At 35.6% G+C, this 15,520-nt stretch overlaps 1 protein-coding gene across 1 annotated transcript in view; it reads right to left on the reverse strand.

The window, feature by feature from the left end:
* scra (anillin, actin binding protein) overlaps positions 1-15,520 on the reverse strand; it is a 68,972-nt gene that overhangs the window by 20,439 nt on the left and 33,013 nt on the right. The window contains exons 8-9 of the mRNA XM_073092061.1: positions 3,997-4,262; positions 224-461 (exon numbers count right to left, since the gene is read on the reverse strand). Of these exons, the coding sequence (XP_072948162.1) occupies positions 224-461; positions 3,997-4,262 (504 nt within the window). The remainder of the gene's footprint in view (positions 1-223; positions 462-3,996; positions 4,263-15,520) is intronic.

Consider the following 15,520-nt stretch of genomic DNA (forward strand, 5'->3'; position numbering starts at 1 on the left):
TCGTGCTGCCCATGAGCGGGGTTTTCTTCGTCGGATCGTGATCGTTGTGCTCATCGGCAGAACTGACTATATGTTACTAAACTACGAACTACATGAATGTCCGTGTAGTATAATATTTACGACTTCTATTAACCGGTTACTTGGTGGATCGTGATCGCTTTGTTCTGCAGCAGAGTCAGGAGTACACTAAACTATTCCAAAATTTCTGTTGAGTGATACTTACTTCTTCGTTTAACCGGTTGCGGTCCAACAACTCTATCACGATCCACGTCCTTGTCGACCTTCGCCTCTCTCGTCTTCTCATCGAACGTGACTTTGGGCACGTTCGCTATTATCTCAGGTTTCTTGTTCGCCTGAGCGAGGCTCGTCGTGCTGCCCATGAGCGGGGCTTTCTCCGACGGATCGTGATCGCTTTGCTCATCGTCCGAGTCGTTATTGTGCTCCCCTTTGTCATGTTTCGGCTGGAATAATACGAAACTGGTTATTGCATGGACTTTTGAACGTGTTCACAGTTGTACGTTGTGTGGATTTTAGTGAATTAAGATGTAAAATTTTATTTAATATAGCTAATCTTTTGGCCACCATCGTGGCGCTGCAGTTACACTAGCGACCGTGGTAATATTGACGACCGTACCGATATTCTGCGGAAAAATATCGGTACGGTAAATTTTAAATAATACATTTATATCCCTAATTAGGCTCTGGGTGTTGTGGGTTATGTATATTTGTGTGTTCACGGCACTGATACAGTATGTGACCGTGAGTTTTTAGGTTAAATAAGTGGATTGCGAAGTTACCAAATCAATTCACAAACAGTATTCTAATAGAAATTTGAGTGCAAACAACGCAACGCCATACTAAATACTAACTCGGTGTAAAAATTAACACTTTCCGGCTACACCACAATGGTGCTACTGTTGGTATTGCCACAATACCCCTTTTCACAAGTATAGTTACGAAAGGGAGGTGACCTAACCGAGCCCTTCGAAATTTGTTAAGTTTTCTCTAGTTACCTTGTAACTTAGGTAAGGGAAATTCTAGATATTTTATATAAGAGTGGTGTGAGAGGAGTATTGTGTGTTTTGTTTCAAAGACACATATTCCACAAATCTCTACTCTGGAGGAATATACGATTTATCATTTGATTTTTTTCAAACAACTCTAAGGCCTCCACCAGCAAGGTTTAACTTTGTTATTGTAACAACTGTAACCGATGATTTAACGAATTTTTGAAGCACATGAGAAATTTAACCACAAACAATGATTAAGTCATTCAATATTAATCTTTACTTTGAAAGTCTATAATCAATACAAGGAAATTTCCAATACTTGCTTAAAAGATAAACTTACGATATTTTATTTATAGCATTACTAATACAAACGAACAAAGCTTTTTAGCTTTTTATAGCCGCGTTAGTGCATTTACGCAAAAAGAAAAAACACAAAATGGAAAATGACTGCGGGCAAGGTGAACCGTTCGGTTGGACACGAACACAATAAAATTAAAACGGTTGACATTAGACCGAGAATAACTTGTGAAGGGGTGTGTATTAAATTGAAGTATACTACCATTACCACTACCATTCATAGGAATTTATTAATTAAGCGGAAGTAGAATTCGAGTCCTACTTAAAGTCGGTCATACATTTTTTTATATAGGAGTAGCAGACGAGCATGCAGTCCACCTGATGGTAAGTGGCTACTGCCGCCCATGAACATCAGTAATCAACCCAGGATAGGATTAGATATACCTACCTGAGGTTGGCCACAGATGCGCCGCTACCCCTGAGGACTTAGCTGGAACGCCTCGGAAAAGTATGTCTCCCGTACCACACCCTTCAAAACGGAACACAGCAGCTAACACTGCTGTTATTAGGCGAGTCGAACCACCTTCCCAATGCTTCCCATGCTTTATGAACTTTAAAAACTAAGTTAGACTGTCTCACTGTATCTACTTGATCATACTCTTGAAACTTGCATACTTGAGATTATTAAAAAAGCCTGGATATGTGAAGTCTACCAATTTACACTGGACCAGCACGTTGGATATTCTATAAATTGGCTATGACCTAATTCCTCTCATTTTGGGAGGATTTTCCTGTACCCAGCAGTGGGACGAGGTTGATGATGTACCTTTGCCTATCGTAAGAAGCAAAAGTGGACTTTCAGGGTTGCAAGTGGTAAAAGGTTGAACCTTCCGGCCAGCAACCACGGGAAGGATGGTGGTAATACACTAGTCTCATGGGGCACATTTTAATGAGGTAGTGTCTTTGTAATTCAACTAAGAAGACGGTTCTCCCACATTCCAGGATTGAACAAAGAAAATCTTAAGAGTATATCAAACAAAAGAAATATTTCGTTTGCGGATACGTTGTTCGGTGAAAACGTATTTGCATATTACTCATATGAGTTCTTGTTAAACAGCGCGTTTAGGTAATACGATAAAATGCCATCAGGCGCAAAAAACCACTGACTTAACGTCATGAGTAAAGCGTGATCTGGATAAGATTTCTGCGAAAAACGTAAAGGCCCATTGCATTTTTAATGAAATGAAATGAAATATATTTTATTTTTGTATAGGCCAACGGCGGCACTTACAAATTGTCAGTTACAATATTTTCTTAAACTACTACCGGATCGGAACGCGACCTCTACTGAGAAGATCCGGTAAGAAACTCAGTGGGTTTGTCTTTTTTAATTTTAAAAATAATTATTCTCTTTGTAATTTTTTTTTTTAATGGAAAGTAATTTTGTTTTTTTATTTAAAGAGTTTTATAATTAATCTTGGTGTGGTGTGTCTGTCTGTGGCATCATAGTCATCGTGCGCCTGTGGTTCTTAAACGAATGTGCCGATTTCAATTTTTTGTTTTGGAAGATTACATACTTAAACGAGTTCTAAGCTATGATTAATAAAGAAAATCTGTTATAGTTTCTAGAATAAGTAGGGATTTTTTAATATTAAGCCGCCTTATTAATCTTATAGCTACATATGTTAAAACTGATGTGTTTTGAATGAATCTAAGAACAATACTAGATTTAATCAAATATGATATTGTTTTTGTGCTGTTTACTGTTGGAGAATACGGCAACTTCTACCCATGGCAAAGTCACATATTTCAACAAACTAATTATAAACTTAAGAGAAAACGCTAAATTTTTCATTTTAATTTTCACAGGTTTTCACTATGAATTATACTAAAGCCTCATTATTTTCACTAAAGCCTTATTAAAATTCTCTCTAATTGCAATTAATTTCTTTAATTGACCACTTAGACAAAGCCCATTAAATGTTAGTATATTCTTACGAACTTAGAGAGATAACAAAAATAAATTTAACTTTAATATTTTAACAAGTTCTTGAGATATTAAAATAAATGCTAATTAATATTCTACTAGCTTAGAATCAGGGTTAATATTTTAAGACAAAATACTAATTACTTTATATGGTAACTGTATATAATATTTTTTTTATTAAAATTTAATAATAAATTAATAAAATGAGTATACGAAACCGTTTGAATACCATACCTATGTATAATTTGAAGTTTAATTTTGCAATGTTTTATGTTAATTAATTTAAGTAATGAGTCCTAATGAGTTTTATCCGTGACTGACCGTAATGAAACAATGGGTGCCAGGCTTATTGTCCCGTATTCGATTCCCGTTGATATTTACTTGATTGATTACTGTTTATTTTCTTTGCGATTAATTTACGTGAAATGTGTCACGTAAATTTTATTTCAGTTTTTATATAATTCGTTTCAATTAAGATTATAATCAAACAAACAGTAATTGTTTCACAATGTCCTTTTTTGGATTTAAAATTTTATCGGTAAGAAAATCCAAAATGGCGACCTTTTACAAATTTCTTGTTCATAGTCATAGAGAATGCAAAACGAGTGAGTGTAGTGTAAGTTAGACAGTACCACTATTTATGGTTTCAAATTACACCGAAACAAGTTATACTTAGTACGAAAAACGAAAAAGCAACCTCACCTTAGTATGAAATCTATTCTGGAGCATCTCCATCTCCCTGTCCTTCTCCAACTTCACCCTGTTCGCTATCGTCGTCTCGCTTATCGTCTGCTCCCTGTTGAACAGGGCCGCCAGCTTGTCCTTGATACCGCCACCGACCGAACTCTGGCTTATCGTGTCCTCTTGGAGACTATCCTTCGAACTGGTCCTCGACGTGTCCCCGGACGTGTTGGTCGAGTTGTTCGCGGATTTGTTGCACGGTTGCACGACTGGTTTACTCTTGTCAGCTGGAAGAGGGCAAAAAGTTTAGTATTGAACTCGTCGGGTTCAACGTATCGAGCGATCTCTCGGTGCCAACGGAACGGTGGTGGTGTTTTTTGTTTGCATTGTGTCGGTTGTACAGTGTGTCTATATTTTATATTTTATTATGCATACGATTTGGACGTTTATTTGTATATGTCGCTTGTTCTAGGATTGCCATCATTTACACTGTCGACGTCGAACAAAAGCTTTAAGCATCCCGAAACATTGGGCGGATAAGAAACACGGTGAAAAAAATTTCAAAAATACTAAAAGTATGAACCTAACATCGGATAATGACGCGTTATTATCCCTGAGGACTAAGTTGGAATGCCTGGTTTAATACATCTTTCTTTATACACCCTTCATAATCAGAACAAAGCAGTTAAGATATTTGTTATAAGGTAGAAACAGCGACTACGCTACCGCAGTCGATCTCCGCAGAGTATTGTGTCAGTCAGTTTTAACCTACTTCTAATTATCTTTTCGCCATAAAACTAAAATAATTTTGACTATTCTGTGCTAATCATTGTCTAATTACTTACAAAACGAAAATAGGGACAAGGTTGTTCTCAACCGATATTCCAATTATGTTCGATTAGACCAATTAGTACCTTTGATTTAGACCTTATGCGAAATCATTTGTACAGTTCTAGTTCCCACGGTAGACTTAGTTTGTCTACTAATGAATTTAGTTTTTGTCTACTGCCTAAATTCACTAATTTAGAACCATAGTTATTGTTTATAATTTAGTTAAAACCAAGTATTTGAAAAGCAGTGATAGTCTAGTGGTTAATAAACTGGGCCTCTCGACCGGAGGGGCCGGGGCTGAAATCCCAGATTGATTTTTCAAAGTTATGTGCGTATTAGAAATTTATTATCACTTGCTAAAATGGCGAAGGAAAACATCGTGAGGAACGTGCATAGCTGAGAAATCTAAAAAAAAAGTTTTCAAAGGTATGTGAAGTCTGGTGGACTTCTCCTAATCCTTCTCATTCTGAGGGAAGACCCGTGGCCAGCAGTGGGACAGTTATGGGTTGATGATTATGACTTGATGAGCAGTAGTTTCATATGAGTAGGTAAAGCAATACATATTCATTCAAAGTATTAACGGAAAATAAGAATTTGTCACAAGTATTTCTCGCACAAGAATGTATAGGATGCTCGTAAACTATTTCTCTTAAGGCCATAAGCCGCAGTTGAACATAAACGCAATGTGTGTAACCTTTACTATTTATATACACGATATATACGTGCCCATACATTCATTGTAAAACCACCTTTTTAAATCAACACAATATAAAGGTGCGCCGATAGATCGACCGTTGTCAGGTGACCTACTGGAGCAGCTGAACTGGTCTCGGATAGCAGCTGTATCCGCAGTTAATCTAGATATTAATATTTGTTTGCTCTTTCGTTTGTTTGTTCCCTAGTTTATTTGTGTGTTTTCTTGTTATAGTAATCTTGTTAATAGTGGTGCACATCAAAATTGAGTGATAATTTTAATTTTGAGGATTTAAATATTTTACTTTATTTGCATTGAATAAAAAATTACTACGTAATTTTTTCTACGTATTTTTATTCAATGATTTTTTCAAATTTATTCGGAAAATTTTTTCAACGAATTCTTCTTCCATTAATTTTAATGAATTTTCTAATTAATTAAATGATTTCTAATAATGATCTGCAAAAAAAAAATGTTTTTGATCAAATGACCCAAAAAACTCAACTTTATTTTAATATAATCCTTTTGTATATTTTATAAATTTGCAATAGATTCTAGATTACAGATAGTAAAAACCAGTGGATTAACTAAATGGGTCAACAACTGTGGTCTAGTAGGACAGCCTTGGCGAACACATGTTCTTATATCACGTTCAGTTTATACGGGTTTGTCCCAGTTTTACTATGTAACACTCAATTTTTATATGATTAATTCATCATTCCACTCTTAATATAGTAAACGGACATACAAGTTAATTTAGTTTACATATATCATACATTTCTTTATTGTTTTCTGTTTATAGATTTTGGTACAGCCTGTATATTGTAAAATAATTTTGGAGACGTTGAACTAGGGTGAAATAAACAATTAATATATTGTTAACGAAAAATGTTAAAACCCTGAACTCATCAATTTTAATAAAAATAAAATCAATAATTTTAAAAGGTTAACCACATTATGTTCTCGTTTATCGAAAACAATTGTTGTAGGTGAACTGGTTATCACAACCTCGTCAGTACCATCTGTTACTATACGATCCAAAAAATAAATATAAATGGATGTGTAAAATATTCAATTTAACATATTTTTTATGACTGCATTTATAACATTTTTGTCGTAAAATCTATACGTTAAAAATCAAACTGTAAGCAAAAAAAATCACGCAAGACTATTATATCTTTGTTTTTGTTACTGTCACCACTTGGCTGCGAGTATCGATGATCGAGATTCTAGATGGATAACTTAAACGGAAGACACTGGTTCACTTTTATATTGAAAGTTTGAAAATCTTATGTGCCGCCTCGAAACCCACAACATAGCTTTATTTGGACAACATGTCTAGATTCTAACGGATTATTACATTACATTTTAACAGACTTCCCAAAGGAAAAGAGGTTATTTATTCGTCGCGTATATATTTTTTAACATTTTGTACTAACCCTGAGTCAGATTTTTTTGTTTAAAGATAACGGTTTTTCAAGAGATTATACGACAGTTTAAGAGATTTAATATTATAATTTAATTTTCACCAATTTCACCATTTTAGTTGCAGCAATCTGCAATTTTACTTGGAACTTATTAAGGTACTGGTCTGTTTGAATTAGTCAACACGTAAACCAGTTTAAAACTTAATAGATGACTTAAAATGTTGGCTTTATCATTCCGCTACGCGAAAATTAAGAGCATCGAACTAAATTACACAACGGATTCGAACAAACAAGGTTAATTTTATACATAATCTGGAATAAATTAGACACAATACCGATGCGGGCGAATCGTAATCGCTTATACAGAACAGCCGTGAACGTATAATTAAGTTCGTGCGTTTATTTTTTGGGTTCCATAACAAAAGGGTAAAAACCCTTCACTATTACTAAGATGCCGCTGTCTGTGCTGTTTATCTGTCTGTCACAAGGCTTGATTTTGTACCGTGACTTGACCGTACTTGACCGTTCGTACCGTGAAGTGACTATCTATTGATAGTCACTTCACGGTACTATATTGACTATCTATTGATAGTCACTTGAAATTTTCAGTATACATTGCTATGGCCGCTATAACAACCCATACAAGAAGCAAGCATTTTTAAACTGTTTGTTTGGGTCAATTTTTTCTTACTAACTATTCTACTACTTGATCAGAACCTCAATAGGAAGACAGTTTTAATTTACACAATTCATTTCTGTCATATTAATGATATCACTGAGGTACGTAACCCTATATGTGCGAGTTCGGGTCACACTTGGACAATTACATTGTACATTTGCATGTGTGAGTATTGCATAGATTATTATAAAATGCAATAACTATGAACATATATACATGTGTCGTTTTAAAATAATATAAATAAGTAGCTTTTGCTTGCAATTCCTTGTGGTAACATCTGATATTAATAATTAAATCCTGACAATATGTCATTAAACTTTTCAGTCCGTATTTAATACCTTTAAGAAACTGTTGGTAGATATTTTTCTTTTTAAGGCATCGCCTAAGATTTCTTATTTCTAGATATCGGGCTTTTGGGTTTTTCTCTAACAAAATATGTAATGTTATGATTCTATATTACAAATATATGTATTATATCAATATAATTATGTGTATAATATACATTCATAACATCCTTTTCAAATATAAAACAAAAAAAAATTTCTTCATCTTTTAATCCCCAAACGAAATGTTACAAAAAACGAAGCCATCTGGAGGCGAAACGGAGTTCGCCGGGTTTGCTAGTATCAATATAATTATGTGTATAACATACATTCATAACATAATATGTATGTTACTATGTACTCGTATATTGCAAGAGTATCTATTATGTCGCAATATAAAAAGTTACGCATATTTCATATATACTATGTACATAGACGACATAGTAAACATAGTATATTATAATTTATTGCGGAAAACCCATAACAAATATACCGACATCTTACAAGAAACACGTTAACTTCACGACAATAACTATTCATCTTATTTAGTCACACCACATTGTGTTATCACGTCCCGCTGCTGTTTCACGCTGTCTTTTCAGAATGGATGATAGATGGATGAATGGATGTCTTTTCAGACTGATAAGGGTTTAGACGTAGTCTACCAGGGCCATGTGCGGGCGGGTAGTTAGACGTTACATATATTTTAAAACTTATGATTAAATGATGTATGTATTTTACATTTTATATAAACTATGACGATACTAAGTTAAGATATACATAAGTTAATATATAGCTATTACATTGCAATAGCAGGGTGTATGCATGTCCGAATATGCTATTTGTAATATCATAAATATGTAATATATGCATGAGCAATAAATAATTGAATTTGAAAACTTTTCCTTTTTACCTGATTGCGGAGGGTAATGTCTTAAAGTGTATGAAAGTATGTATGTCCCATTCTTTGGCAAGCCCTACAGCCCAAATGGCTGTATTTTATGACGATGATAATGATGACAATGACGAGATCAACATAGGTGTGCCACAGTCTATATTTTAGACAGGTTTTCAGAATTTTCTTATTTATTTAAATATGTCATACTGAAAATCAATTCTAAATACGCACATATCTTTAAAACAAAGAACACTGCTTACCTACAAAAAAATCCAAAAAAAGCACAACGAATCGACACTATCTACAGATTTTTTCGCAGAAAAAATCGAGAAGTGTCCACTTGGTAACCACGAGCACTTTGAAAAAAAAAAGAAGTTCTCTTTTAAACCTATTCAGACTAAACACGACCAGTCACGACCGATAACAAAAAAAAACAAAAACAATTTTTTTTTTTTCAAATTTTTAGCAATTGCAAGAGCGATGGAGCGACGAGCTATGCGCGTGCGCAAGACATAATGGCGAGCGCGGATCAGCGGCCACCGCCACCACCACTCGATGCCACCTATCAATAGTGTACACACTTCCGAGTCCCACGCCCGTTAGGCGGGCCACACACTAACTACTTTGTGACGACATACGAGCGAACCCGTGTTATATCTTAGCGTGATAAATATAGACTAATTTGGCAATTGTGTCGTCTAGTTTTCATAATATGTACTATTAAATGTTAATTTATTAGTATTCAAGGTAAACCAGTCGTAATTTAGCTATAATTACTTTATCTGCCTAAATTTTAAAGTCAAATTAGTAAGATCTAAAAAAAATAAAGATATTTTCGTACTATGCTTCATAAGTACAATGAATGATATTTAACCTTCTGTGGTTATATATTTCGCTAATATACCTACAATCTACATATTTATAAAACTCCAGATTATTTCTGCGGATTTTCTCAGCTGACAAGACGATCCGATTGGAATGAAACGATTAAATAAGTATTTGGGAAAACACGTCATTTCATCTCGTCATCTGTAACTTAGCTTAATGATTCTTTTAATGGCTCTTCGACAAGCGCTTCATGATCTATGGAGCTCACACTTGAAAACTATTCATAAGACAGAGATGACGATAAATTGATGACAAAAACCATTATTTATATGAGGACTTATGTTTTTAATATAACTCGGACGCCCAGAAATCTGAAGTTATGCATAACTACATTATGTATACTATTTCATCACGAGTATCGCAGGCGCTTAAACCGCCTAATCAATCAATCGTCAGCATCTATCCGCGCATGACCGGTCGCCAGCGCCGAGCTCGGTTCCGCTGGCCGCCGCTCGCGTAACCGGCTATCGGTTTCAAAGGAACTGCGCCACCGTTACCATTGTTACGCTGCTCGCTGCCAGATTCACGACCGTTACGTTTTGATGAGTGAATTTTATTAGAGATCTTATTGGAATAAGCCGCATTTCAGAAATGACGTCACAACTGTCATTTCCCATGGATGAAAGCTTAAGACTGTTCAAATCACCCAATTTTAATTTGTATATAGTTCGAATGATCCAATTCAACTGAGCAGCATTTGACCAGTGACGTCATTAGTATTGTCGTCTATACAATAAAGGCTCAAGAAGAACATTCGTCTAATATGTGCTTAAAGCGTTATGATCTATGGAATTCAGGCGTGATTCGGAACAATGAATTTGTGGCTTACTCCAAGCCTAAAAACTTGACCAAAAATCTTGCTCAGATTTAATAAGGAAGAAATTATATGAAGACTAATGTCCTAAAATTAGATACAATACTTTGTGTATCCTCATCGCAAGTGCACAAACCGCCTAACCAATCAATCGTCAGCATCTATCCGCGCATGACCGGTCGCCAGCGCCGAGCTCGGTTCCGCTGGCCGCCGCTCGCGTAACCGGCTATCGGTTTCAAAGGAACTGCGCCACCGTTACCATTGTTACGCTGCTCGCTGCCAGATTCACGACCGTTACGTTTGGATGAGTGAATTTTTGAAGGAATATCATTGAATGAGCAGCATTTGAGCAGTGACGTCATATCTTTTGTCGCCTATACAATGAAGGCTCAAGACTAACGTCCTATTAAATGTGTGCCTAAAGCGTTATGATCGATTGAATTCAGATGTGGGCAAAAACAGTACGACTATGACTCAGCTCAAGTTTAAAACATCATTCACAACTCTTCATACATTTAGTCAGTAAGAAATACTAAAAAGACTAACGTCCTTACGTTATACATACATAATGTAATCTGCCAAACATTATCGCACGTGCACAAACCGCCTAACCAATCAATCGTCAGCATCTATCCGCGCATGACCGGTCGCGAGCGCCGAGCTCGGTTCCGCTGGCCGCCGCTCGCGTAACCGGCTATCGGTTTCAAAGGAACTGCGCCACCGTTACCATTGTTACGCTACTCGCTGCCAGATTCACGACCGTTACGTTTGGATGAACTAATTTTAAAGTTTTTCAGTTACAGTTTCTTAGATTAACGTTATTGGAAAGCAGTTTCGTTTCGCACGTCTTATAAAAGCTATTTGGAAGTGGGACTGACACGGAAAATGAATTATTATACCAACAGTGACATTTATGAGACGAAAACATTTATACTGTATTTGAAAAGGCGGCGGCCACTTATTCCCGCTTAACATCTGAGGGACAAGGATGTGGCTGAAAAACAGCGCTGCACGGAACCCTGACTCGGTGTCAGCAAACGCTGAGCCACCTCCTTTTGCCTCTACAATTTTATGTTTGTTTCTTTTTTTTGTAAATCTTAATTGTAATTCTTATTGTATTGTATATTGAGGCAATAAAGTATTATATTATTATACAAAGTGCAACATTTTTATTTTATATTTTTGATGACAACTTAGTTGCCAATTATTCTTTTTATTATATTTAGAAATTCCATAAACTATAACATTTCGCACTCGACCAGCGCGGTGAAGTATGTCCTATAACCTACAACACCAATCACTCTGAGTAGAGACTCGTACCCAGCTGTGGAACTGTAATGGGTTGAAGACGAAATATAGAATCAATCGGTACAAATAACATATCGATAAAACGAAAAATATTGGACATGCCTAATCTTAGTTTTAAGTCATTTGACCTAAAAATAAAATAAGTTACATACCTACTAATCATGGAAAAAACAGCGAAACTAATTAACTTGACTAACATTGACAAAAAGTTACCTCGCGATTTGTAACTATTAATAAAATTAACAAACAATGCATTGCTTTAATATATTCATCATTCAAGTAATTACAGACTTCATCAATAAATAACATAGAAGAAAGTCTTGGGAACTTAACTGTTTTCATGATTGAGCAAATATGAAACTCAAATAAGATTTCAGTAGTACTTGAGGCCATGGATGCGGTGCTACACCTAAAGACCAAGTTGGAAAACCTCGTAGAAAAGTGTCAACTTTTCGACATACTTCAAATACCGCATACTTCAAACCATAACTCATTACATTGCTGCAATAGAAACATAGATTTTTGATGACCGCGAATCTTAGACAATCTTAATTTATCTGTAGATACGTCTATCTGAGGGCACTACCGCCTGTAACCCTGGATGTAGACATTAATCTTTAGAATAAAATAAGAACCCCATAGGAAAGAATATCTGCTAGCCCCAAAACAGTATATGACGATGCGACAAAATCTACATCAAAAACATCAGCACGATTCTTTAAAACACGACAGTGTAACGACCGCAAAGGGTCCCAGTTTTCGCCACAGTACCCACAAAAGTCGTCTCTAGACCAAGGCCGACGGCAGACCGGCTAGCCTTGATTGTGGATAATGATGTCACTAAGCAAATTCACACCGCGTCAATTTTCACCCATCATCATGATTAACTAACTTGTTACTTGACGTCACGATGCGTAAAATGGTGTTAATGGTCATCGCCACTGGTGCTTATTGTATGGATATTTTCTATAGCAACAATATTATGCAAAGGAATACATTTTATACTAAATTACCAAGAGCATAATAAAATCATAAATGTCAGTGTCGCTCAATCATTGATCGACAAATTTTCAAACGATTATATCGATTAGCTAATCGTCTCTATAAAGTCGAGCCACAAAGGGTTTTACCACCTTCAAATTATTATTAGTTATACGTTTATTCTATCAAGCGATTGGCGTGAACGACGAGAAAGAATCGAAGCATAGTCTAGGAGCATCTCTTACAAATTACGGAAAGAAGGAACTTTGCACTTAGTCTAGAGTTTGTCAGATGACCATAAACTTACAATGGATGGAGAGTATCGTTAAGAACTCATTCGTTCAACTTAATAACCGTTAGGTCCGCGACTGTAGAAAATGACAGTATTTGACCGTTCGGTAATAAATAATGACACACAAGACACATGGAGACCAGGTGAAACGCATGTAATGACATGTAGAATTGTATATTATTAGAACTATCTGTTTCTATGGGAACTTGGACAAGTGGGTTGTTGTGGCAAAGTAGTTTCCAGTGAAAAGGTCAACTGGGTCTTAATGTCACGATAATGATTGTCCAACTGCTGATTAGGGTAACATTCTGGCTTTTCCGGCAGATGGTGTTATGAGTTCACTTTTTTTAATTATACTTTTGAGAATTGGAATTTATTATTGACTTCACCACAGCACTATTGGGTTGATTGGTTTTCTTTTGTGACACTGTATTTAGGGTTCCGCACCCGAAGGGTAAAAACGGAACCCTATTACTAAGACTTCGACGTGACGTCTCTCCGTCTGTCACAGGGCTCTGTCTCCGGAACCGTTATAGATAAGAACTTAAAATTTTCATTTTAAGAAATTGAAGCATACGGTTTATTTAATGATAAGTGGCCTCTGTTGTCTAAAGACATCTCTAATCAACTATCAATTCTAATCACATTGGCGGTCCACTTCGGTACTACTAGGTCACGATTAGGTAGGATGCGTCACCATCCCTAAACAAAACAAAAAAAACAAGTTAAAATATCTTTCCTTTTAGGTATCGACCTCATTGGAAGTAACGTATAGTCATATTACCTAGAAGGCATTCTTAAATCGAATGTCAACAGCGTCTAAACCTTTAGAAATGTTTCGGGGTCTAGATTATCAAGTCAACTTATAGTCTGATTCATAATTAGATGTCCAAAATGTAAACTTCATTACTAGTAAGATCGATTCACCTATACATGGTCTCAGATCCATTAGCATTGTCTTACTAATGGGCTAATAATGGGCTGTTTATTGCTCCACGAGTATATAAATAATCAGAACTTAATCGAAATCTAGACCCCGAAACATTTCTAAAGGTTTAGACGCTGTTGACATTCGATTTAAGAATGCCTTCTAGGTAATATGACTCTACGTTACTTCCAATGAGGTCGATACCTAAAAGGAAAGATATTTTAACTTGTTTTTTATGTTTTGTTTCCAAAAAGGTCGAAAGCCCTTTACTAAACCTACTGTTACTAGTAGTGAGTAATAATGAATCATTTTCGAGATTCCACAATTCTTGCGTCGAAAAATTGATAACGGGCATTACCCAATAATAAAAAATCTAGACGCCTTCATATTGCCAAGAGTCTAGATTTGGGAGGAGATCTAGTATATCTAGAGACTGGTACATTGCAAGGGGATTCCTAAACCACAGATGGAGTTTTGTGTTAATCTGAGATCGACCTATTTTTCCTATGACTCAAGTACGCAATTTAAATGTAAAAAACGTACCAGTAACAAAAAAATGTAATCTCATCATTTTAAAGTTGTATACACAAGGACGTATCCCATTTATATGATAATATATGCGCAATTCGTAGCTATACGGGCGATCCTCGCAATAAAATTGATAGACATTACTTTAGAAGGGAACAGTAGATGGTAAATGTGTGAACCTATTGTAGTGCCTTGGCAAACCCCAATGCTTCTATAGAAGAAAATGCTTGAAAAATTTATAAAAATCATTCGGATTCTAAGTATCCATGGTAAATTCAAATTTACCAAATTAAAATCCTAGCTCGAAAGTGGCACTGCTACCACTATTAGATTTATCTTGGCCTTATAACAGAGTTGCTAAGCCTTGCTATGTTCCAGTTCCTGGAGGGCATAAGTTACAACATGGGCTTCAGGGATGGCATGAAGCTTCTACTGTCTACATATAATATAAATAATGGATATGTATGTAGTGTTCATATAGGACTTGCAATAAGATGGAAAGCATGTTTTTATGTTGCTCCAGTTACATGAAAAAAATCCAATTGTATTTTAACAACTTAGTTCACTTTTCAATGGAAACTTTCTGAAACGAACGCTTTGCATAAGACTACATGAGTTACAAAAACATACAAAGCTCTACCTTTAGTGCTCGACTTTTATCTTAGACCAAAACATAAGAAACATAGTAGCTCAAAAATATACATACATTGCATAGCAGAATGTTGGAAAAGAATGAAAACGTGGTGAAAACATAATTTGATATCAAATAAAAGGATCACAAATTTACTAATACTACGTAAGGCGTCATATACATTTTAGAGTTTCTATGAGTTGTGTTATCTTTCGTTTTTGTTCTGAGCCCATGTAAAACAAAATCTGCTGGTAATTGCTCATAAGATTTGCATTTACTAGCGTTCCCCATCAACGCCATGGCGTGTCATTGTCTTGCAAATA

The sequence above is a fragment of the Epargyreus clarus genome, unplaced genomic scaffold, assembly GCF_041222505.1.
Source record: "Epargyreus clarus isolate Ecla_fem2 unplaced genomic scaffold, WU_Ecla_fem_2.2 ptg000035l, whole genome shotgun sequence".
Classification (NCBI taxonomy): Eukaryota; Metazoa; Arthropoda; class Insecta; order Lepidoptera; family Hesperiidae; genus Epargyreus; species Epargyreus clarus.